The following is a 22,644-nucleotide window of genomic DNA, read 5'->3' as shown; positions in this document are numbered from 1 at the left end:
CCTTGGTCCTGTCAGCCCAGGCTGGGGATGCATGGGCAGCCTCTGCAAGCAGGCAGGCATGCTCCTGTGTTGGGGGGACGCCAGGATCAAACCGCCTGGCCAGCCCCGCAGCGGGAGCCCCGGTAATGAGAACAAGGCTGGGTCCAGCTGTGGCTGCCTCGGCCCTAACGAGATTACATGCGGCCTTTGATCAGGACACAGAGCCCACGTCCGGGCCTTTTATTGCTGTCTCCGGGCGACATTTTAATGGCTGCTCCCGAGCGAAGAACAGGGGCAGGAGCAGAAGGAGCTTAGTAATGGCAGGGGGAGGGGCTGAGGCCCTAGTCCTGCTTATCCACACCCAGCCTCCTCCTGACCTGGGATCACACCAATACGTGTGATACAGTGGGCCTTGGGGGTGGGCAGAGCAGGCAGTGAACCCATGGAGGGAGAGAATTTAATAAAGCTGGTGGTGGAGACAAGAATGGGGGGAGTTTGGGGGGGTGAACATCCTGGTTTCCCGCTGCTGTGTTTGATGCTCGTGCTCTCCCCTGCCCTTGCACCTCCCTCCCCTCAAGCAGGCTCAAGCCTAAGCATGGACATGTGGGTAGCACCGGAAGTAGCCACCCACTCCCCAACCCCCATGCCACCTCACCAGGGTCCGCAGCCAGCACTCCTCGCAGTGCACATGCCAACACTGGATGGACGTTAGGGGCATCGAGTATGAGTCCTAGGGAGGAGGTGGGCAGAGAAGGGGGGGGGGTCACTCTGAGGCTGGTCTACCCTCTAAAGAGCTCAGATCACAGTGCAGAGGCCCTTTCCAACCCCCAGAGGGCACTGAAGCCTGACCAAAGGCATCCCAGGTTCCCTTTCTCTCACCATACAGATGAGGCATTTGTAACGGTCCCCACGGGATAGCTGCCGTTCAAGTTCCCTGACCCGAGCCTTCAGGGCCTCAAACGTGGTCACAGCTGAATCTTCGGTGATTCTGTGAAGAGGACAGCATGGTTGGGCAGGCAGCAGGCTGACATCTCTAATCTGAACCTCCAGCCCACACCACCCTTAAATTCCAGAACTGCATATATAAATGTCTCCCGGATATCCCCGCCCCCCACCTGCCCATATCCTATATTTGTAAACTCCATCTTCTGGAATTGAACTCCTCATCCTCCTTGTTCTTCCACCTCCATCCTGGTCAATTTCCAAACCAGATACGTAGGAACCATTCTCAAACCATTGCTTCCCAGTCACCCTCGGCGCCCACAATCTGTCATCTAGCTCCTAGTATCTGTAGTCTCTCCACCGCTACCACTAGTCCAGGCCCTCATGACTTCTCCTACGATCCCTCCACTGACCTGAATGGCCCCTCCTCTGCCTCCAGATCCCTCATTCCATTCTCCCAGCACCTAGAATTTTGCAAATTTGACTGTTTCTACTTCTAACATCTCAATGTTTCCCTCAGAATAAAGCTCTACTAAACTCCTCATAAACTGAGACCGGGGACTCCTTGGTCTAGCCCCAGCCTGCATCCTTCAGCACTGTGCCACACTTGATGCTCTATCCACACCAAACTATAAAGCCTCTCCACACGCTCCACCATTTTTCACTCCCTTGGCTTCCTGCGGCACTTTCTGCCTCCTCTGGGCCACCCTACCTCCTAACTCACCAGAAGCCTTTTCCAACCCTCCTGACAGCACCACTGCCGGTGGCTGCTCTTCTGTACTCTATAGCACCCTGCACCAGACTCCACCACAGCAACACAACTGCAAACGTCCTTGTCTCCTGTACGAGGCGTAGTTTTCCAAGGGCAAGCTGCCCATGCCACCAATACTGACTACGAACGTCAGCCCCCTGGCAGGCACGTGAGTATGAGTAAATCTTAGTTGACCGAAAAGCCAGTCTCACTCCTGGAACAGTCAGAGATGTGGGGACTGCGTGAGTCCCACAGAATCCAGTCCTGGGCCACAGGCCTGCCTACCTCAAGGGCTCCTTGTTGTTTCTTCCTGGGCAGGCACATCAGATGGCCTGAGAGTCCTCGCCTGCTGTTCAAGTCCTGCCCGTGAAGGTCCCCTGTAACTTCTTGAAGACTCTTTGGGCTGCAGTACTGAACTAGCTAGTGAATAGCTAGGACTATCCTGAGGACTGATCCCTCCTACCCCTCCTAAAACAAGTGGACAGAACCCAGAGGAGCTCACCGAGGGAGAAGAATGCTTCTTGGAGAAGACGCTACTAGAGATGGGCGTTAGGGAATAACAATGATGGTAATGCAAATAAAAGAGCCAACATTTATTAAGTGCTTACTGAATGCCAGGGCCTGTACTGAGGGATTGAAAATTATTATTTTATTTACACCTCACAAAACCCCATGAGGAGATTCGAATATTCCCATTTTACATATGAAGAAACTAAAGCAGCAAAGGAACATTAAATAGCTTGCTTATGGTTCACACAGAATGGGGGAGGTGGGATTCAAACCCCAAAGACAGATGCTGTGATCAACCAAGAACTACATGACTAACATTACAACACTGGAAATACCCAGGAGGAGCTGGGTCTCCAGGTCTAGGGACCAGTAGGAACACAGGCTAAGAGGCCCAAGAGACCCAGGTGGCTGTTTAAGGCTCACCTGTGGGTAAGTAGACAATGCTAAAGTGGGCAAGGAGATTCTATCAGAAAAGACTTCAGAGGCACAATCAGAAAGTGAAGTTTATCTCACAGGCAATGGGAAGTTGCTGGGGGTGTTGGAGGAGGGCTGTGACAGGGAAGAGCTGAAGAGCTGAGGCTACAAGATGTATTCAATCAGGAGAAAGAGCGGACTGAGGGGGAATTGTAAGTGTGGTGCAGTGTGGCAGAGATGTTCTCCTAGGGTGAGCTGTTCTGCTAGCTTGGAGCAGAAAATCGGTTCAGAAAGCCTGAAAGCTTACAGATGGTCTTTCCCTGCTGGGCATAAGTGGTACTGGGGGGCACAGGGAGGATGGTGGGTAACATTCCACGGGCAACAACAAACTTTGACCTCTGACCTTTCTCTCTTAGGGCAGAAATACAGAATTTGAATTCGAATTTCTTAGCAGAAACACAGAATATGACTTCTCGATGGCTGTGTCCCTATGCCAGAGATGCCCTAGATCTATTATCCATAGGTCTGTGACTCCCTCTCTGCCCTACGTCTCTCCAGGGAAGCTGCAAAGGGCTTGACTCCATTTCCTCTGGCATTGGCTGATTCTCTGGAAGTGTCCATTCAACTTTCCAGATCTGGAAGCCTTCACCACCCCCTCTACCCTTACTATCACCAGCACAGCTGGCTCTTCCCCTGGCATTTTGCCCAATGCCATATGTGCCACCCCATCTGCTGGTAAATTCTTGACAAGGAGACAAGGATGGGTAGCTGTGCTCTCTTTCTCTCCCAACGACCATGCTGGGCATTTGCCTGGTCCTATGTAGTTATTTTGAAAATTGGGAAACAAAGGCCTGGAGTTGGGGGCACAGGGCTACCCCAGAGCTGAGCACTCTCAAACCCCAAATCAGAGGAGTTAGATATACAAAGCAAACAGGATGAGGCCAAGAGAGAATGAAGCCATCTCTCCCTTTATACCCAAAAGCTCCAAGGCCACATCCAACTCCAGAGCCCACCTTATTGTGGATTTGCTCAGCATACACCTGACCTCTAATCTCTGCTCTGGTGTAATACCCAATTCTCTAGCTCCTGATCCAGGCTGCTTCTGAGTTATTCCTGAGACCCTCCAAGGCATGGAGTGGAGAATTTCCTGGAAGAAACTATGGCATCCTACCTTCCTGCTTCCCCTAGGTGGTGAATAAGATCTAGGACAGGAACCTATGTTGTATACGAGGAAGAGAGAAGCCATAGGGACTGAAGGGTCCCAATCTGGGCAGATCCAGACCCAGTGGAGATCTCTGCATATGACTGTCTATGACGCATCCCAGAGAACCCTGCCTACTGGTTCCTGTGCTCACACAGGTGGGACAGAAGTCTCAACTTTCTCCAGCCTTGGGTGGGTAGTACCTTCATGGATGGCCACTAGCTCTAGCCCCCACCTCCCCCTCGGGCGCCATCCCTGATTAATGATCTTGTCTTTCTGATTTATGAGCAGCCCCTCCAGACGAGGGTGGGCGCCCCTTATGGCCCCGCCCGCCCCGCTCAGCTGGAGTAGGAGAGAATTATTAAATAAACATCCATACGTCATTCCTCCCCCCCCCACCCCCCTATGCTGGTTGCGCCGAACCCGTGCGGCCCGCTCCAGCACTGACACGGAGCAGCTGCGGTGATTCATGGGCAGCCGGGCCCCGAGCCGCGGCCCATACATCATGCCAGCAGCACTCGCGGCCCCGGCCGAGATAAACTGATCAACCACAACGGGCTGGAATGAATTTATGACAACACAAAATGGAGGGAAACAAATGGGAGGTGACCCTGGGCCACCGACCCAGCCCTGCACCGGCCTGCAATCCACTCTCCTGGCAGGAGGCAAGATGGAACACTGGCCCTGGAATGAAGAGGCTGCCTTTTAACCCCAGGCAACCTAGCCTCCAGCAGAGAGAGGGGTGGGGTGCGGGGAGTTAAGCAATGGCCAACAGCAGCAACTCCAGGCAGCCAGAGCTGGACAATACCACCTCTTGGGCCAGAACTGGCCTTGCATGGGCTTCTGGAAAGACAGGAAGATGCCCAACTGATTTGCTTGTGGCTCCTGGGGATCCAGGCCAGGGGCTGCCCAGCCCCATGTGAAGTGCTAACAGATCCCCTTTTCCCCTGCCAGAGAACCTAGGCCAAAAATTCCTACCAGAAGTGATGAGACCCAATGCTCCTGCCTAAAACCCACTGCAAGCGCCACCCGGGACAAGAAAAATGAAACCAATTTAGCTCCCGATTAAGAAACAGAAACTGGAGATGAATCAAGTGCGCCGGCTGGGCTGGGCGGCCATACATCACATTCCCGGGCGGAGGCCGCCGCAGCGGGCAGGCAGGCAGGCGGACTACTCCTCCCTCCGCCAAGACTCCCAGGGCCGTGGCCCAGTGATCAATTCACAGAGTCATGCTTAGCACCAGCTGGGCCCCAATGCCCGTCGTGTGCCCAGGGCTGCAGGATTAAGTCGCGTTCTGGAGGCCAGGAGCCTTAGCAGCAGGCCTTCCTGCTAGCAAAGAGCCCCTCTCTCCCCCCTCCCTCTGAACTGCCATTCCAGAGGCCCCCCTCCTGGCCAGACACTCACTTCTCGATGTCACTATTCTTGCAGGTCTTCTGCATGGCTTCCTGCTTGCTGCTCTCACCGTTGCTGGTAGATGGCATCTCTGCTGGGACAGAGGGGCAACTCATACTCTGGCCAGACTGGGCAGCACAGGTGAGGGGCTGGGCTTGAGTCAGTCACCACCACCCAAAGAGGTCTCCTCTACCCATTAATTACTCCTGTGGTGGGTCAGGACTTACCATCACTGGCCCATTTAGAGAACTCGGGCGTGATGCGTGTGCTGGGAGGGCCGCCACTAGGGAAAGGAGAAGAAAAGAACAAAGTGAGCTCTAAAGGCAGGTGGGGGAGCCCTGAGAGTGGGTACTAGGCTGACCCCTGCCTCAGGACTTCCCACCCCTCTATCCCACCCACCCAAGCCTGTGCCCACACTTGCTTTAGGACTGCACCCCGGAGTGCCTCTCTCTCCTTGGCTTCACCAGGCTCCTCGCCTGTGCAGGGGATGACGTCAGCTTCTGTGTATCTGGCATGGTGGTCAAGGACAACAGATCCTAGTTTACAGTAGGCCATGAAGGTTGAATCCTAGTTAAAGCTCAGACACTGACCCCAAAGGTGGGGGGGGGGTGTGTGTGGATGGTATGGGCAAGTACCAGAGGTGCTGGCTACTTTTTAAATTCCCTTTGACCTGTCCCACCAGCCCCACCTTGTCCCACAGTGCCCCAAGGATACTGTGGCTTCCCATACTCCAGAGTGTCATCCCCATCCACATCCAGGTCAGCATCACTGTCCGGATTCTCCTTGCCGCTGCACATGACGAAGCCAGAGCCTGTGGGAAGCAGGACGTGAGGAGGGCCAGGGGCCAGCAAGACTAGGCCAAGAGTGCCCTTTCTGTTCTCTCTAGGTAGGGGTCAGGTTTTGGGCCAGGTAAGGCTCAGAAATTTGGGCCTGGAACATAGAAAGCCAATTACTTAGCCAATTACTCGTGGCTCTGACACTCCAATCCCTTTCACTCTGCGTACCTCATCCTTCTCTGCCACTTCCTGCTGCTCCTAGTGGTCTCTGCTCATAAACTAGACCATTCATACACTATGTTAGGTCCTCAGGAGACACCCAAGCTAGCCCTGCTGCCCACCTGTCTTCTAGGTCTAGGAAGAGCAGGAAGAAGACACAGAAATTCAGGTCTACAAGGCTATCCCCAACCAGGACCTGGGCATCCCCCTGTGTCCCATGGTCCAGCCTGACAGTCCATCAGAGGGAAGAGCAAACTGGCTAGGGCCAGTCAGAGGCACACAGCAAGACCCCCAGCCAATGTCCTGATTTTGGCCGCCAGGTCCTTGCCAGCAAAAACACCAGGCAGCTGTTCAAATATTTGGTGTCTGAAGCGCCTGACATTAATTATTCATCTCCACCTCACTCAGCCCAGATTCCTGGACAAGTGCAGTTATAAAGGGATTAGGAAGGGACAGATGAGGGAGGAAGGCACGCACACCTGCTTCTGAAAGCAATCCATGAAGACAAGCAGGCTGGGTGGACACAGGGCCGTTGGCCAGGCAGGTGGCTGTCCCTACCAAGGTGTGCTTGGCCTAGCCACTGGTAGACCCCTGGCCAACGGGGAGCGGGGGAGCTGCTGAAGTCACATTAGGCCCCCTTAACCTGCTATGTGCTCTGACACCCAGGACCACCCTTCCTGATGGCCAGGGTCAGGGGCCACAAAGCCGATTGCTTCTCCCTCCCTGCCTCTGACTCCTCTCAGTGGACTGAGACCATACCCTATTGGCCAGCATAGCAACCATGCCAGGACAGAAAGAGATGAAAACGATGGAATCTGTGGCAAGTAGAAGCAGCAAGGAAATCATCAAAGAGATGAGGAAGCAGCTCAGGGTTCTGTCTGATAATCTCATAAATTTCTTCTTATCCATTCTTTCCACTCTCATCAGGATGACAATCTTATAACGGGTCCTCGAGCCTCTTGTCTATTCCTTTATCCTGCTTACCATATGGCTCTGACCATTCCTTTCCCAGCTCCAAAACCAGCTATGGCTTCCCACTGCATACAAAATCTTCTCAGCCAGATCCGTCAAGATGTGGATGCACCTACTTCTCCACCTTTGCTCTTTTTCTCATTTTACTCCATAAGCCAGATGCCTACAGATACGCTATTTACTGCTCTTCAGAAAACCCTGTATATCCTGTTCTTGAGACTTTAGCTTGTGCTATTCACTCCATGTGGAAAGTTCTCCATCTTTCAAGTCCATTTCCAAGGCATTTTCTTCCTGATCTTTCTTCTCCCATCTACACCTCTGGTCTCTGGTCTCACAAAGGCTCCATCCATCCCAAAGGCAAACAGCACAAGGGAAAGAGAGAAGCTAGGCACTGCCTAGGCTCCACCCCTCCCCGACAATCCTCATTTCCCCCTCTACACTGAGGCATCAACAAACTCGAGGCAGCAGGCAGGTCAGCAGCAGGGCCATTAAGCTGAGAAAACACCAAGTTACAGCTCTGTCTCCTGTTCACAGCCAGGTGTCCTGACAAGCAATTCCCTCCTTGTGGGTGAGTGGCACCTCTATAAACCCTCTGACAGTTTGGGAGACAAACTCTGCCATCAATCAGAATGTAGCTATCAGGTTCACTTACAGCCTGTGCCCCCGAACCCTGCCAACGCCCCCGCCCCCACGTACATGCAGCTCAGCAGTCAGCCTCCCATCTTTGCCTCAGCCTGGCCCTGCCCAGCCCTGCCTGGTAAGTGGACAAAAAGGAAAGCAAAGAATCCATGGCAAAGCTGATAAAACAGGGTACCCCAAAGATGCCAGGAAAGGTCCCAGTTTCTCAACACAGAAAGTAGCCCTATGGCCTGAAGTCCTCTCCTCTGACAGGCCTAGAACAGGACTCATACTCCAGCAGAGCATAGCTACTGTGCTTTCCCCAACCCTACGTGTTTGCTCGTGTTCCTGTGCTTTTGTACATCTTATTACCTCTTCTCCCTCCTGGTCTACAAAACAGATGCCTGCTTGTTCTGCAAGTCTGACCTAGCTCAACCACGCTTCCTGTTAGGAACTCACAGTGCCTATATGCATAGCTGCTCCAGAAATACTTCCGCAATGAACTCACCTCAGGAATATTCTTTCAGCCTTTACTGAGCTCATCCTCTGCCTGGGTTGGCATTGGAGACAAAGAATTTCAAGATCTGATCCCCACCCTCAAGGTGCTCAGTGTGGAGACTTCCCCAGGTATTTCTATACAGATAGGTGTCCTTTCCTTGGTGTCCACATGGACTCCTATGGAACTCCAAAGTCATTACATGTATTGTCATGGTCCCTCACGGACTGAAAGCCCAGGTCTGACTCACTACTGTGATCTCAGCACCATCCAGCAGACCTGGCCAGGCCCAGAGCAGGTGCTATACAAGACACCCCAGCAGAAATGACTAACCACTGATGATACTGTTCTACGAAGTGCTGAGAGCCCTGCGTCAGAAAGGAGGCTGAGGTGTGAAGCCACTCAGGATACAACCTTCCCTATCAGCTTCCCCCAGCTGGGTGGTAACCTCCTGCTCCTCTGACCAGCCAGGCAGGACAGAGAGCATGGCACATCTTATCTGCCAAGGAAAAGGCCTGTCTCTGGTCTGAGCAGTTCATTCTGACCCTGACCCCATCCTGCAGTGGAGACAGATGTTGGGAACTTCTTCCTACCCCCACAGGTGTTCAGAACGGGCTGCCACTGCCAATTTCCCTCTTATGCTGCCCCAGCCTGCTCCAACCTCCTTCCCAGCACATTAAACTTTATTTTCTTAATGAAATGTCACTTGCTGACTTCTGGCAGAATCATAATAAAAAGAAACGGCCATAAAGCCATTTTACGCAGACAGCGCCCCCACCAGCTTGCCCCCCCCCTTCCCCGGTTTGAGAGGAAAGCTCCACAGTCATTTTATGTTCTCAGCTGCTGGCACATCCCAAGCCAGTACTCAGAGGCAAGATGGCACACAGAGCTCCTTTCCAAGCCTCTGGCTCCTGTTCTGTATAGCTCTGGGGATAACAAGCAAGCTGCCACTCCTGCTGCTGCTATCCAGGGAAGAGACTCAGCTCCCTGGACCTCCAAGATGACCTGGAGTACCCTTTAGTCAGCAGGGGAGGCCCCTTGCTATGGCTCAGCCCCACCTAAAGTAGCACAATGTGCTGGGCTGCTATCTATAAGCAAACTGAGCCTGATGGTCAATGACACTCAGCAGAGTGGGTTCTGGGAGGGTGGGCAGTGTGAAAAATCCCTTCCCTGCAAATGAGTACTTGGCAACAGAGAAAAAGAGGATTCGGTACAGAAATGATAAGCAAGTCTAAATTTTATAAAAATGACCCCTCTCCCATAAACTCATTTCTTCCTGGCTCATTGAGGAGAAGAAAAAAAAAAAAATCAGTGTTAATTTAATCAATCGATTAGGTGATCGATTGAGAAACTGGAGATGCCCGTTTACTGGGGGCACTAACGTCCTGGAACCTGAAACCACAAAAAAAAGGAGCCATCAATTTCCTCACCTGCTGCTCCTAACAAAACCAGAGCCCAGGGAGAAAGGAAAGTCTTGGGGCCCTCCAGAGGCTGTGCTCTTGTGGCGGGGGCGGGGGGGTTGTGTGTGTGGGGAGGAGACAGGGGCAGCAGCTTCCGGAGAGTTTTACACTGGAATTAGTTACAGATGCAGTTACGGTGTCTTGTGTAAACGCCATCGATTGGGGAGCTGACAGTCTGGGGAGCTGCGATGCGGGACAATCAATCGGCCTGCAGTGTCACCTGCCACCTCGCTGAACAGTTGACAATGCAATTATCCAGTGTGGAGGCAGGGAGTTGGCGTGTGTCAAACGCACTTAGCCACTTTCCGGGCCTCCTCAATAACGCGTTTCACTGCCTCACGTCAGGAGAGACGCAGAGAGACAGACGCCGTTTAAAACCATTGATACTTGCTCCTTCTGCTTGCACTCCCTCTGTCCCAGCTTAACAATTGTGTTCCAAAAGGCGATTAAATCCCCGTCAGTCAGTCGCCACAGGGGACGGAGGTGCCCTGCTCTTTGCCACCTCTTCTCACCCCTCCCACCAGGCGACAGTTATAACTAAAGGTGGTAGGGAGCTGGAAGGCAGCAGCCCTAACCCTCTCCATATCAAGACTGCCTCCAGCAGTCGGCTGTTCCAACACCTGTCACTGACCAGACAAGGCAGCACGGCTGCACTGGGGAACATTTTTAGCAGCTGGGGCTCCCACCTTCTGGGAACTAACATGCCAAAGGGAGCAGGGGCTAGGGGAAGGCCTACTTCTCTGTGCCCTTGGACTCACAAAACCTCTCATTCCCTGACTCAGAATCTCGTGAAGTTTTAGCAAGCAACAGCCAGTTAAAAAATCTGTGCCACAGCTACCCTGCCTGTCCTCTCCATGAGATCTCATCCCAGACTACTTGGAAGCAGCCTAAATCCAAGACAGGAACCTGAGAAAGATGCAGTCCCTAGGCTAGGATCTGGGCAGGGCAGAGGCCTGAAGAGCAGTTCTCTTAGTCCCCATAGTCTCCCTCCCCTCCACCTGTTTGCTTCAAAGGGGCTCAGTGCTGGATTCTAGTAATGTGTTTCCCCGCCAGGGCTCAGAGAGACAGCTGCAGCACCTTCTATTTCCCGTGCAGCCTCCTGGGAAATTTTTCCATCTTGCCACTCTTGTGCCTGCCACATCACTGTCACCTTATCTGAAATCAACCATTCCTATGTCCTCTCTCCAGCCTGTCCACTCCAGATATGGTGGGCTCCAGGCTCCCCAAATCCAGCTGGGTGAACTTTCACTGGCAACCAATCCAGGGGAGGGATCAAAGCTCAACATGAGTCTCTTCTCTAGGACCCAGGACTGGAGATAGAAAATGAGGAAAGGTGTGGTTCGTCTGTCACATACCTTCTTGACTACAGATTGGAGTACGTTTGTCCTCAAGGGCTGTATGATTAGGTTTTCCCTGGGGCCTGCTACTCTAGCCCAGAGGCTTCTTGCTCTGCTCAGGGCTGGCATGGTACCCCAGAAGAGTATCTTTTACTCCTAGCTGCTGAACTCTCTCAGGGGAATGTTGGTGAAGCACTAGGCCCTGTGCCACCCTCTATGCAACTATAATGCTGGGTGGGAGGAAACAGCAGTAGCAGGTTAGCAAACCTAAGGTACTGAGAGGTCCAACAGCTTAGGCACACAGTCCAGAATTTCTGAGAACTAAGAAGGCCACAGTATTTCCTAGACACTGAAAGTTTTAGGTCTTCCAACCTACTCTCTTGAAATCTTTATTTCCTTTAGCCTCTTAAAGATCTATGTCCAGCTGGACCTATCTTGGTGCTTACCTGTTCTGTCTGGTCCTTCATTTTGTTCTAAAGTCCCAATGCCAAACACTCCTGGGCCTGAGCTATCCGGTCTTGCCCTCAATAGCCATAGGTCCAACTGCAAGGCCCGTTCCCCTCAGTCAAGTGTCTCCACCAAAACTCTCCCTTGTTCACTGGCTCCACAGCAGATTATGTTCAAGGTAACAGATCTGCTCCATCAAACCAGTTCCCAGTGGGCCTGGTGGGAAGCTTTGCTGAGGATGACGAAGGGGCCCTGGTCTGGGGGAAGGAATAGGGGATGATCGGATACAGGAACTTATCTGCAATTCTTCAATTCTTTCATATCTAACAAGGACAGCAATCTCTGTTCTGTCAGCACGCACAGCGCAGCTTAAATGGGCCTCACTGCTCGCCCGCTCATCCTGCCTCTGCTCCCTCTCTCTGAAGTCGGCTGGGCAGCTTCTTCAGCCGGCGTTATCACTCCCTCTAACCGGTCTTGGCAGGCAATCTAATTCCTCCTGAAAAGGTCACCGCCATTTTAACTGCCTTTCAATCACATTAAGCACGCGCTGCCCGGCTTGCGGCCCGGCCCGCCCGGCGGGCGATCAATGCACCACACTGACACCAGCCCGCCTGGCGGGGCCACACCCAACCCCCCAAGAGTTGGGGCCTACCAGTCCTGGCCAGGGAGTGTAGACTGACAGATGGCCAGTTTCTGCAGACAGGGTTTCAGGGGGCAGAGGCAGTCGGGATCAACCAGGGCCTCCTTTGATGCCCCCCCCCACTGAGGAGCCTCAGCCTCCTCTGCTCCACTGTGCCCCGCTCTCTGCCTCGTGGCCCCCGCTGATCTTGCTGTAAAACAGCCTTTCAAGTCTGCCTGTCTTTTGACTGCACTAAGCTGTTTAAGAGGCAGCAGCGGCTTCTATCAGGCAAGCTGGAACCATTCTCTGCAGATAAAGGCACCTCCGGCCCTGCTCCCTCTTCAAGCCTCACTCTCATTCTCGCTCTCCAAATCGCTCAAAGAAAAGCCCCCTTTGAACTCCCCTCAGGAATTCTTGAAAGGAACAACCTCATAGTGTAAACACTCAGAGAAAACTGACACCCGCCCAGGGCCTAAGAGCACCGCACACCGGCTCTCCAAGTGCATCCCAGCACGGGGAAATACTGTCAAATCAGCAGGCCTTATGCAGCTTTATCCCCTGTAAGCCTTGTCTGGTGCCCAGAAACCATCAGGTCCAGATCTGTGCCAAGAAACCTAAGAAGTTGCCACAGTAATAGAAGGCGTGAGTATTTCCAGCTGCCAACAGAGCGAACCCAGAGCAGCATCCTGCAACTGACCCTGAATGGGCTGTCACCAGACACCTGCGTGTACCATTCCCAGGATCCTGGTCTTTGCCGCTCATCTTCTCAGGGCCTCAGGCACTCTAAAACTCTGGGACAGGACAATAGCGAAGTGGCAAATGAACTCTCCACTCAGGCTCGGGCAATGGTTTGGGCTGATTTACCTTCCTGATTTACACTCTGGCTTGCCCCAAATGCTTGGAGAATGAGAGAAACCCAGAAGCATAATGCCCCACCTGGGCTTGCTGCCCCTTCACGTATCCAGTCTGCACTGCACGGTACTATGGAGACCACTCCTCAAAACCAGCCCATGCAGCAAAGCCCCCATAAGTCAGACACCCTCTTCCCAGCTGCTGTGAGATTCCCCAGGGACCAAACACATCAGGGCTCCCAAGGGTGTTGCCCAGAGAATTGGAGGCAGATGGGAAGCAGATTGGTTCACTTAATGATTGTAAGGTGCAGAGCCAGCTGTGCTTGTGCACAGAGAGCCGGAGGCCAGGAGGCAAACTGCTTCCCTTTCCTCCTGCCCAAAGCAGAGGAGTCTGACAAGAGGACACGACCCTGGGCATCCAACCTGTGTACTGTTTGACCTGGTGAGGGGTGGGAGACTTCCACTGAGCGAAGTCATATCCCTCCAAGGAGCTGGGAGGGTAACGGAGCTGTGCAAAGCCCTGTAGACCCCTCTGCAGCAACTGGGGAGCCCAAGGGAAGCAAGGAGCAGCTGGGCCCAGGCCCCTCTTGCTTCAGGGCAGAGGGCACCCAGGGAGAAGGGATGGGATCAGAGCTAAAATTAGATTCACCAATGAAGCTCAGGGGAGGTCAAATTTTGCCATAACTCACTCTCTCCTCTGTAACTGATTTCCCTGACGTGGGGTTGAGGAGGAGGAGGAAAATCCAATGTGTTTGCCTGGAAGCCCTGAGGGCCCCCAGTGCTGGAGGTGTACAGCAGGTTGCTGGATTCTCATTTATCAGCCTTAAGAGGGATGGAGTGATAAATGCATAACCGTCCCTTTAATATTTTATGCAGGTGCTAACGCGGCTTGGCTGTCACCTTCAATGCATCACCCGAGGCTGAGAGCCCCCCTCGTCATTCCTAGCTTGCAGCCTCACAATTCCATTTCCCCACCCAAATACATCCATTTTAATATGCACATCACAGGCAGGCAGCACGGTCACAAAGGAGCCCCGCCAGCAGCAGTTCCCACGTGGTGGAACGGATGACCAGCCACCAGCCCTGGCCTCTTGGCTCCCAACAGATGGATACCCAGCAGAGGCCTGGCCGCCAGAATGCCACTGCTTATGTGTCAGCTGCTTGTACCTCGGAAACCACCTTCCAGGAGAGTGGTGGCCCGTATCCGCTTCTGCCCGCACCACTCATATTCCTCAAAGCGGTTGCTATTCTCATGCTCGATGTCCACAGCATCGTCCTCGGCCACACAGGAGCCTTCCCTCTGTGAAGAGCAGAGTAGGATCATGTGGGTCCCAGGCCACCACTACCTGCTCCCCAGGGTCTACGAGGAGGGCATAGCCCTAACCTCCAGCTTTGGTGAGCCAGATGGGCCTCCAGATCTAGGGTCCCTTTCACATAAACCAATCTGGAGGTCGAAGACCTGGGCCTCTTCCCAATTATTTTCCATTGGAGCCCCAGGGGAGGAGCGGAAGAATGAAAGCAAAGGAAGAGGGCAAAGAACAGAGAGGAAAAAGCTGCTGAGACCACATGGAGACCCCAACACAGCCCATAAATCTGGGGGTAGTCAGCAGCTAGTGTAGGGGAAGGGAGGGAGGAAGGGGTGAAGAGGTAGGTAGTGATGGCCCCTCTACCTTAGAAAGGCAATGCTCCACATGCCTACTCATCTCCTGCTCCGATCCTGCCAGGGGGCGGTTGCACAGGGGACATACCTGCCCTTCATCTTGCTTCCTCCGTTTCATTTTCCCAATCCGAGCTGCATGGAGAAACCGAAAACAAAGCACAGAACAGGCGAACGGTCACTGTAGCTCCCCTGGTCCCAGTGGAGCTGACACATCCTGACCCCTTGCCAGCCATTAGCCCTTTTGTTCAGTGCCTGATCTGGCCCTCATTATGCAGCGCCTTCTGCTCCTTTGGGGACCGAGCCTTGCCAAGAGCACCTGGGGAGGAGGCTGGTGGTAGGCCAGTAAAGTGTCCACTCTGGCCACAGCTGGCTCAAGTTCAATCCATACTCCCCTACCTGCAGCCTTCAGTAAGTCCAGTGAGCAAAGACATTCCAAGTTGCTAGATATCTGCCCAGAAACCCAAGACCATGGGCTCTCTTAAAGAACATCTCTTGGCTAGAACCCAAGGTCCCTCCAGGGGCCTGATTTGGCCTGCTGTTCACTCATCACCCTTTTTTTTGTTCCAGGGCCAAGGGCCCTGAGGTATAGCCCTTAGTATCCTACCTAGAATCCCTCAGGAAGATTTTCTCTCATGTCCAGATACCATTAAAAAAAAAAAAAAAAAAAAAAAAAAAATATATATATATATATATATACACACACACACACATATATATGGGATGCTTTATGAATTTGCATATCTTCTTTGTGCAGGAGTCATACTAATCTTCTCGGTATCATTCCAATTCTAGTATATGTGCTGCTGAAATAAGCACTCCACTGGTCCCATTTTACAGAAGAGGAGACTGAGGCCCAGTCATACAGGTATAGAGGATCTGAATCAGAGAGCCCACAGTACTTTGAGAGGGCAGCCTTTACTGTGCCTACCCAAACCTGTTCTATCATTTCTAATCAGTGCAGGGGGCTGGCAGGCCCCTGAGGCAGACGGCTGCCTGCCACGCTGTCCCGCAGGGGGCTCAATTCCAAAGCGCACACTGCAAGCCCACAGCACTGCTAATTAATGCTGAGAGATGCAATCATTTCTAATTAGCTCACTAATCCCTCTCTGCAGCCCTCCTGTCACTGAAGCAGGAAGGGGTCAAAACAAGGGACTGCCCCCCTCCCTCTGCAATAGCAGAAGTAGAGCTAGCCACTCTGAGACCAGAGTGATTGGAGTAGCAAGACAATCGGGGAGAAAAATGTTCCCCATTGCAGGGCCAGGAAAAACTTTCTCATGGATATTGATCCTGGTGGGAAACTCATGAATGCAGTTTAGGTGGGGGGGACACAGGTGAAAGGTGATGTTACAATTTAGAGCTTCAGCTGTGTATCAGGCTCAGCATCAAATACCTTACACAAAGTAGCTCATTTAATTCTACATTCAACCTGAAGCAAGGCTGTATTATCCATTTTAACAGAAGAAACTCAAGGCTCAGCGAGAACTAGATACTTGTCCAAGTAGCTAAAAAGCGGCAAAGGCAGGATAAGAAATCAAGCCTGACTCCATAGGTCAGAATGCTCTCCTGTCCTAAGAATCTCCCCACTGACTGATAGCAGCAACAAAGACTGATCCGTGAGTGTGCCAGGGCAGCAAGAACATGCACTTGGGGACCTAACTCTTGCCTATTGAGAGTCTGAGGCAGGGAGCTATTCCAACTCCAAACTAGTAACTCTAGAAAGACCTAAACCAACAGGAAAGCCATCATCCCACCAGGGTTGGCATGAAGTTTGAGACATCTTGGTCAGTAGCCTGGCCCTCATCTTCAACTTCCTGTGCTCTTACCCAGGAGAGGTGACTATGTTCCAGTGTCGTCCTTGATTTTGTGGACAAAGATCTAGATCCCCTCACCCTGACTGTCCTAACGCTTGGAATTTCAGACTTGAGTGACCTTGGCACCCTACAGCCATGACTGGGATGGAGAAGGAATACTAGATATCAGAAAGGCAAGGGGCCCTGGTGGTTCTTCAAGCCTGTATTGAGCAGTGTGCCAATACAAAGGGCCTATCATAGACACTGATGACTGAATAAAGAAATGAATCTTACAGAATTGCCAAGGAGGGCGTGATACTGGACACTGTTCTTGCCCAAGCCACCCAGGACAGAAGATCCCTTGTAATCCCAGGAAAGCACCCTGTTGGGGTTAGACAACACCTGAAAATTCTCAAGGCATTGTCTTGCTGATGAATGAACTCACCATTCACCTTCTAAATCCTGAACTAAGCTTACTAAAATGTAGGTAGGGAAAGGTCTGTATTTGCTTAAGGAGGTAACACAGCACAGTCAAAGAAGCACAAGCTTTGAAGGTAAACTTCAGTTTAAATCATGGTTCAGTTACATCCCAGCTGTGTGTTTTTAAACAAATCACCTTCCCCTCTCCCAGCCTCAGTTTCCTTATCTACAAAATGTGTGTTACCACTTTCTTCTCAGAAGTGTTGTGATAATGATGCTTAACATGGGGTCAGCCCATAATGAATGCTTTCCCGTTCCCAGATTGGAGTTCAGCCAGGCAGCAGAAACCAAGTGGCAGGAGCTGGCCAGAGACCCTAAAGCCCCTTACAGCTAACACCCAGATATACCACACCCATGTCAGCACAAAAAGCTAGGATCATCCAATTGTGTTCAGCAAACAGCAATGCTCCAGAGGTTTGAATCCAAAAGGGGGGGGCGCCAGGTAGTGCATACACGACGTGCTTTCAGAGAAGGCCTCTAAGAGCTGTCGAGCCCACGCTGATCACCTTTGTGAAATGTGGGCCGACTGATAACTCAAAGAGCCCTGGGATGAGTTAGTTCCTGTTGCCGTGGGAACTCCAGATCTCACTGCATTGTCAAGTCTCAGCAGAGAGGCTGTATTCACACTACTGGGCACTGATTAAAAACTGGAAGAAAAACATTCTCAGCGCCCTGCCGGCTTGTACAGTGAGGTCCCAGCAGTTTGCAAATTCAAAGCTGAGCTCCCGAGTGGAATTGTGTAGCTTGTTCCTCATTCTCTGGTACTTATTGCCCGCCAGGGTTCTTGAAGGCCTTCAGAGAGGCGTGGGCAAGAGCTGGAACCATAACCTCCATTAGACAGACGGGGAAACTGAGGGCGGCCACCTTGGTTAGCACATTCTCAGGCGCTGTGACTGCGACGAAGCCAAATGGCCCCAAAGTCGAAGAGACCCAGGCAAGCCCGGAGCTTCAGGCAGTGAGGGAGGGAGGAGGCCGGGGGTGGGGCGGAGGGAGGGGCCGGGCAAGACTCACCATTCAGTCGGGTCTGCCGGTTGGCTCGCACTCGCAGGAAGGTCTGGGAGAAGATCCCGGGCAGAAGCAAAAAAAGAGAGCGTCAGGCGCGGCCTGGAGCCCTGACCCCCGCCCCAGCACTGGACCCCGGTCCCGGGCTGCCCCGCCCCAAACAGCCCGTAAACAAACCTACTTCCTCCCTCCCGCCGGCCCCCCTGCTCCGCCGGCCGTTCCGGGCCCTCGGCATAGCCGCCGGGGGATGCTCTAACGGGACCCCGTGGCCGCCGCACGGTGCCGCCCCAACCCCGGTCTCCGGCGCTCCGGGCCCTGCGGCCGCCCGGCCGGCGAGGGCGGCGATGCGGGCGGATTCCCCCCGGCTGCCCGGCGGCGGCGGCACCTCAGCTCCCACCGGCGGCGGCGGCCATGTTGGCCCTGATCACGTGACCCACTGCCGTCGCGCGCCGGGGTGAAAGTTCACGATGGGGGGGGGCGGGGGCGGGGGCGGCCGGACCAGGACCAGGAAACAGCTGCTCTTACTCCGGTAGTAACCGGCTGGGGCCGCCCTGGGGTCCCTCCCACCGCACCCAAAGCCTACCAGCCCCAGTTTTAGACACTGCCGGGTCCTCCCACCCCGCTCCACGCGCCCTCCCCGCGCGGAGCTCCTTCAGTCCCAGAGCCTCAGCCCGGACCCCGGCCCTGCTGCTGGCGCTTTGCTGGGGAGGAGGCGTTTGGATTCCGGGTCGTCTCTGGGCGGTCCCACCGAGTGTCCCAAATTGTCCCGCCCCAACCCCTAGCCTTTCTGTAGTCCCGTTGTTAGAGGATTCCCATTTCTGCTGTCTGCTGGACAGCCCCTGGAGCTTTCACGGGTACCTCACACCCACACAGCCAACGTGGAACTCAACATCCCGCAAGCAGCCGCTTTTCTCCTGGGTGCTCAGTTCGTAAGGGGATACCACCATCCACTCAGGTGTGCCCACACCGGAAACTTTAGAGGTGTCGTTGGCCCCACCCTCCATTCCTCATACTCAGTCCAACTTTAGATTCCAGGAAGTCTGTCTTTAAAGGTCTCTTAAATGTTCTCATCTCCACTTCTGCGCATTTCCTACTCATCTTTCCAGACCTAAGCAAAAATACCTTTCTTTTCCTCCCGTTAGAGTGCTTCCATCTCTACCCTCATTATAGCTCATACAAATTTGTACGGTGGGCTGACCACTCTAGGGTTGGGGTCATGTCTGAATCATACAGGTGAACCCAGAGTCCCCGCATAGCGCTTGGCATAGGCAAGACATCCCTGAGTGTTTCTTCTATGACTATAGCTGTCTTGGATGTCACTGCTCTGGTTCATAATCGTGTGAGCTTTCAAAATTTGTCTCTCATCTGGCCTTCTGGTCTTCAGTTTCTCTCCCTGACCATACTTCAGACAACAGATAGTGTAATCTTTGTATCATGCAAAATCGACCCTCTCTCCCTCTCCCCCACTTCTTTAAATCCTTCAGTGGTTCTCCACCTAGAAGATCTGTAGCATGGCACACAGGCCTTATTTGACCTGTTTTTGTCTTCAGACTCTTCTACCACTCTTGTGCTCTCCCTTTGCCATCTCCACACTCAGCTCTATAGAGCTAACTATATATAGTTCTTTGAGCACTTCATGCTCTGGACTCTGGGCTAGATTATCCTGCTGCTTCCATATCCCCTGCTTGGTTAACGGTTGTTCCTCCCTTCAGGACTCTGAGAAAATTTCACTTTCCCCCCCGAGGTTGGGTTTGTTGCCTCCTCTGAGTTTTCACCATCCCTTGGCTTTCCTCTGATCTTGCATATGGTGATTACCTATGTGTCCCTTCTACGGTGGGGGCTGGTGGTGGTGGTGGTGATGATATCTCTCCAGTATCCAGTCACCCAGCACAGGGCCTAGCATGCAGGAGATATCAGTGGTAATGGGAGAAGGATATTTACAATGGAACTCCCTGAGCCCAGTGCAGGGCTGGGAAACAGTTTAGGATTCAGGGCCAGACAGATCCCAGGTCAAATTCTGACTCTGTTCCTCATAATTTATGTGTTCCCCAAAAAGTCACACCCCCTCTCCAGGCCTGTTTCCTTAGCAGTAAATGGGGGACAATGAATCCTAGCCTTCACAGTTGCTATGAGGATAAAATGAGGAATGGTTAAGAGGGCTAACCCAGCAGGGGCTAAGTAAATGGGAATCCAAACCAGAAACCAACACTCCCTGCTTTCAAGACCTACACTGATGGTTTTTTTAAAAAAAATCCAACATAACCAACCAACTAGTACATGCCAGGCATTGTGTAAAGATCAGGGGATGGGATATCCAGCTAGTCCCTGGGGTTTCCAGCTTCACCTCCTGCTAATTCCCCTTGGGTTTTACATGCTAACAAAAGTGAACTGCTAGCAAGTCCCCAAATACATCATTCTGTGTTACACCTCTATGCTCTTTACACAGCGTTGCCTTGAAATGGCAGACGAAGAATCTTCCTTGTTCATCAAAGTGAACTACTTGTGTTCTGAAACCGTGTTCATTCGTTACCTCTCTGTGAAACTTGCTCTGATAAACCCCCTCTTTACACTGGACTATCCCAGAAAGTTATTTTTAACTGTTACAGCACTTAAACACCAGGCTATAATTATTTATTTGCAAATCTAACCCCTTGAAGGCAAGGACACTGGGCCGGGCATGTGTGAGTACAGGAAGGGAGTATAGAAGGATGGGACAACGTCCTTGCCTTGGAGGAGCTCCCAGTTTAGTGAAACAGTCATGCTCATTGTGATAGATTAAATGCAGCCATAATTCTTTGCAGCTCCTTCTGTCAAGAGGACAGAATCCTCATCCCTCGATTATGGGGTAGCTTTGGGACTTGCTTTGTCAAGTGATGTGTGAGTTCCAGATTCTAGGCCTCAAGAGGCTTTGCACTTTTGGCCTTCGTCCCCTTGGTGTGACACTGCCCTGAGGCTGCCAAGTAAGGAAGCCGGTCTAACCTACCAGAGGCCACATGGAAGAGAACCAAGGCACCCTGATCTCCCAGAATGTGAGGCTTTCCAGCCTAGTCAGTCATCTAGCTGAATGAGCTGCATAAATGAGGAAAGGCCCAGTCAACTGAAAAAATCATAAGAAATAACAAATTGTGTTAAGCCACTAAGTTTTGGGCTGGCTGGTTATATGTCAGTAAATAATGGAAACATAGATAAACAGGTGATCACAATATAGGATGATAAGGGTAATCATAGGGACATATAGGGTTTGTGAGAAGAGATAGCTAATCCAGAAAGGCTTCCTGGAGATGGTATTTGGGCAGGTTGTTGAAATATAAATAGAAATGTGATGGGATGGGGTAAAATAGTCCCATTAAAAGAAAACAGCATGCGTAAAAGTGTGCAGGCGAGAAAGGAATGGCACAGTCAGGGAGTAGTGAGCATTAATTCTGTGAGGATAGCTCAGAGGATTCCTGGAGGGCAGTATTAGGAATGGAAGTATTAGCAATGGAAATACGGGTTGAACCTAAATCACAGAAGACCTTGGTGCCATGTCTTAGCAGGCCGTGCCTGTGCCTGTGCCTGATGGTAGTTCTTAGCTCAGCAGGTGCTGAGGCTGAATGCTGTGACTGAAGTAGAGAGGTGGCAGGATGCACCCTAAGGGCAGGGCTCTGTCCATCCCTTTGGAGCAGAACTTTCTGTTACAGAGCCTTGTCTCCCTATCAGACCAGAATTCCCTGAGGTTGGGTCATTTCTCCACCTATGTTAGGGTTGTCTGGGTAATAGCAGTGCTTTTCAGGGGCCGGACTGGGCTGCCTGTCTTGAACCAGGGTTTATGAGAGGGGGATCCCTCCCTGGGGCTCACACTTAGGGCTATGCAGTTTGAGTCCCAGTACCGAAGCACCCAGCAGAGGAGGTGCCAGTGGAGGCCGGTGTCCACTCCCTTCTCTAAGCTCGCACCCTGATGCCGGGCTGTGTCAGTTGGGAGGAAAGGGGGCCCAAGGGGAACATCTCTAATTCCAACAAAGAGTTCCTGTATGCCGGGGCAGTGACCCAGGCTCTCCACCCAGAATTGTAGGTCCTTGCTGCCTGTCTTTCCATATCAGATCAGGGCTTCTGAGTCAGGGCTGTTTTCTCCTTTCGTACTGGGCTCCCCAAGAAGCCCTTTTGCCATTGAGGCCAATGTTTCTTAGAGCAGGGCCCTGTTTTTTCCATCTGATTGGGGCTCCCAAGGGCAGGGCTCTGTCTCTCCCCAGACAGAAGTTTCTGGGGGAGTTCTTTCTCTTTCTACCATAAAGGAGACCCATTTAGAGCTAGGATGTTACCCTTAGGCCCCCGTCTTGCTGTGATCTTTTAGGACTGTGTGATTACTCCTTTCCTGTTTGCTCAAGGCACTCAGGCAGTGTCTTCTTGTCTCATTCTGGGTCTGATATGAAGGTTTGGCAGGATTGAATAGTTATTTGCTCAAGGGATCCTGGTTTGGAAGTCTGAAGTCTTCGGGGGATTTGGGCTATGCCTCTGGGTCCCTCATGAAACCAAACCACATGGGATACCTCTTGATGGCTTCAGAAGTGCTTACAGCCCACCAGAACCCAGGTGACCTTGCATTGCTCCTTAAAACCTATCTGTTTAAGGCCCATTCCCTGACACGTGTGCCTTCTGGTTTCAGTTAGGGGCACTAGACACAGAGGGAACCAAATACAGTTCTGGCTTCTCTTCTCACCTCCCAAGGAGGGGAGGAATCAGCACCAGCA

The 22,644-nt window shown here is 52.4% G+C and overlaps 1 protein-coding gene and 1 non-coding gene across 7 annotated transcripts in view; both read right to left on the bottom strand.

Annotated features, from left to right (window-relative positions):
- RNF220 (ring finger protein 220) overlaps window positions 1–22,644 on the bottom strand; it is a 224,392-nt gene that overhangs the window by 1,152 nt on the left and 200,596 nt on the right. For 2 of the 6 annotated variants that reach the window (XM_042996895.1, XM_042996899.1), the window contains 9 exons: window positions 17,927–17,969; window positions 14,656–14,777; window positions 14,153–14,285; window positions 5,905–6,001; window positions 5,612–5,698; window positions 5,418–5,473; window positions 5,203–5,284; window positions 859–967; window positions 635–709 (listed from right to left, as the gene is read on the bottom strand). In XM_042996895.1, the coding sequence (XP_042852829.1) occupies window positions 635–709; window positions 859–967; window positions 5,203–5,284; window positions 5,418–5,473; window positions 5,612–5,698; window positions 5,905–6,001; window positions 14,153–14,285; window positions 14,656–14,777; window positions 17,927–17,969 (804 nt within the window). Of the gene's footprint in view, window positions 1–634; window positions 710–858; window positions 968–5,202; window positions 5,285–5,417; window positions 5,474–5,611; window positions 5,699–5,904; window positions 6,002–14,152; window positions 14,286–14,655; window positions 14,778–17,926; window positions 17,970–18,098; window positions 18,297–22,644 lie in introns of those variants that run through there. The other 4 variants (XM_042996900.1, XM_042996896.1, XM_042996897.1 and 1 more) reach the window with 4 other exon arrangements.
- LOC122241660 lies at window positions 15,355–15,461 on the bottom strand. Its single transcript, XR_006221898.1, has one exon. It is a non-coding gene; the product is annotated as a U6 spliceosomal RNA (small nuclear RNA).

This window comes from Panthera tigris, chromosome C1 (assembly GCF_018350195.1).
Source record: "Panthera tigris isolate Pti1 chromosome C1, P.tigris_Pti1_mat1.1, whole genome shotgun sequence".
Lineage (NCBI taxonomy): Eukaryota > Metazoa > Chordata > Mammalia > Carnivora > Felidae > Panthera > Panthera tigris.
The sequence above is the reverse complement of the archived record's forward strand: the minus strand, read 5'-3'. Positions and strand labels throughout refer to the sequence as shown.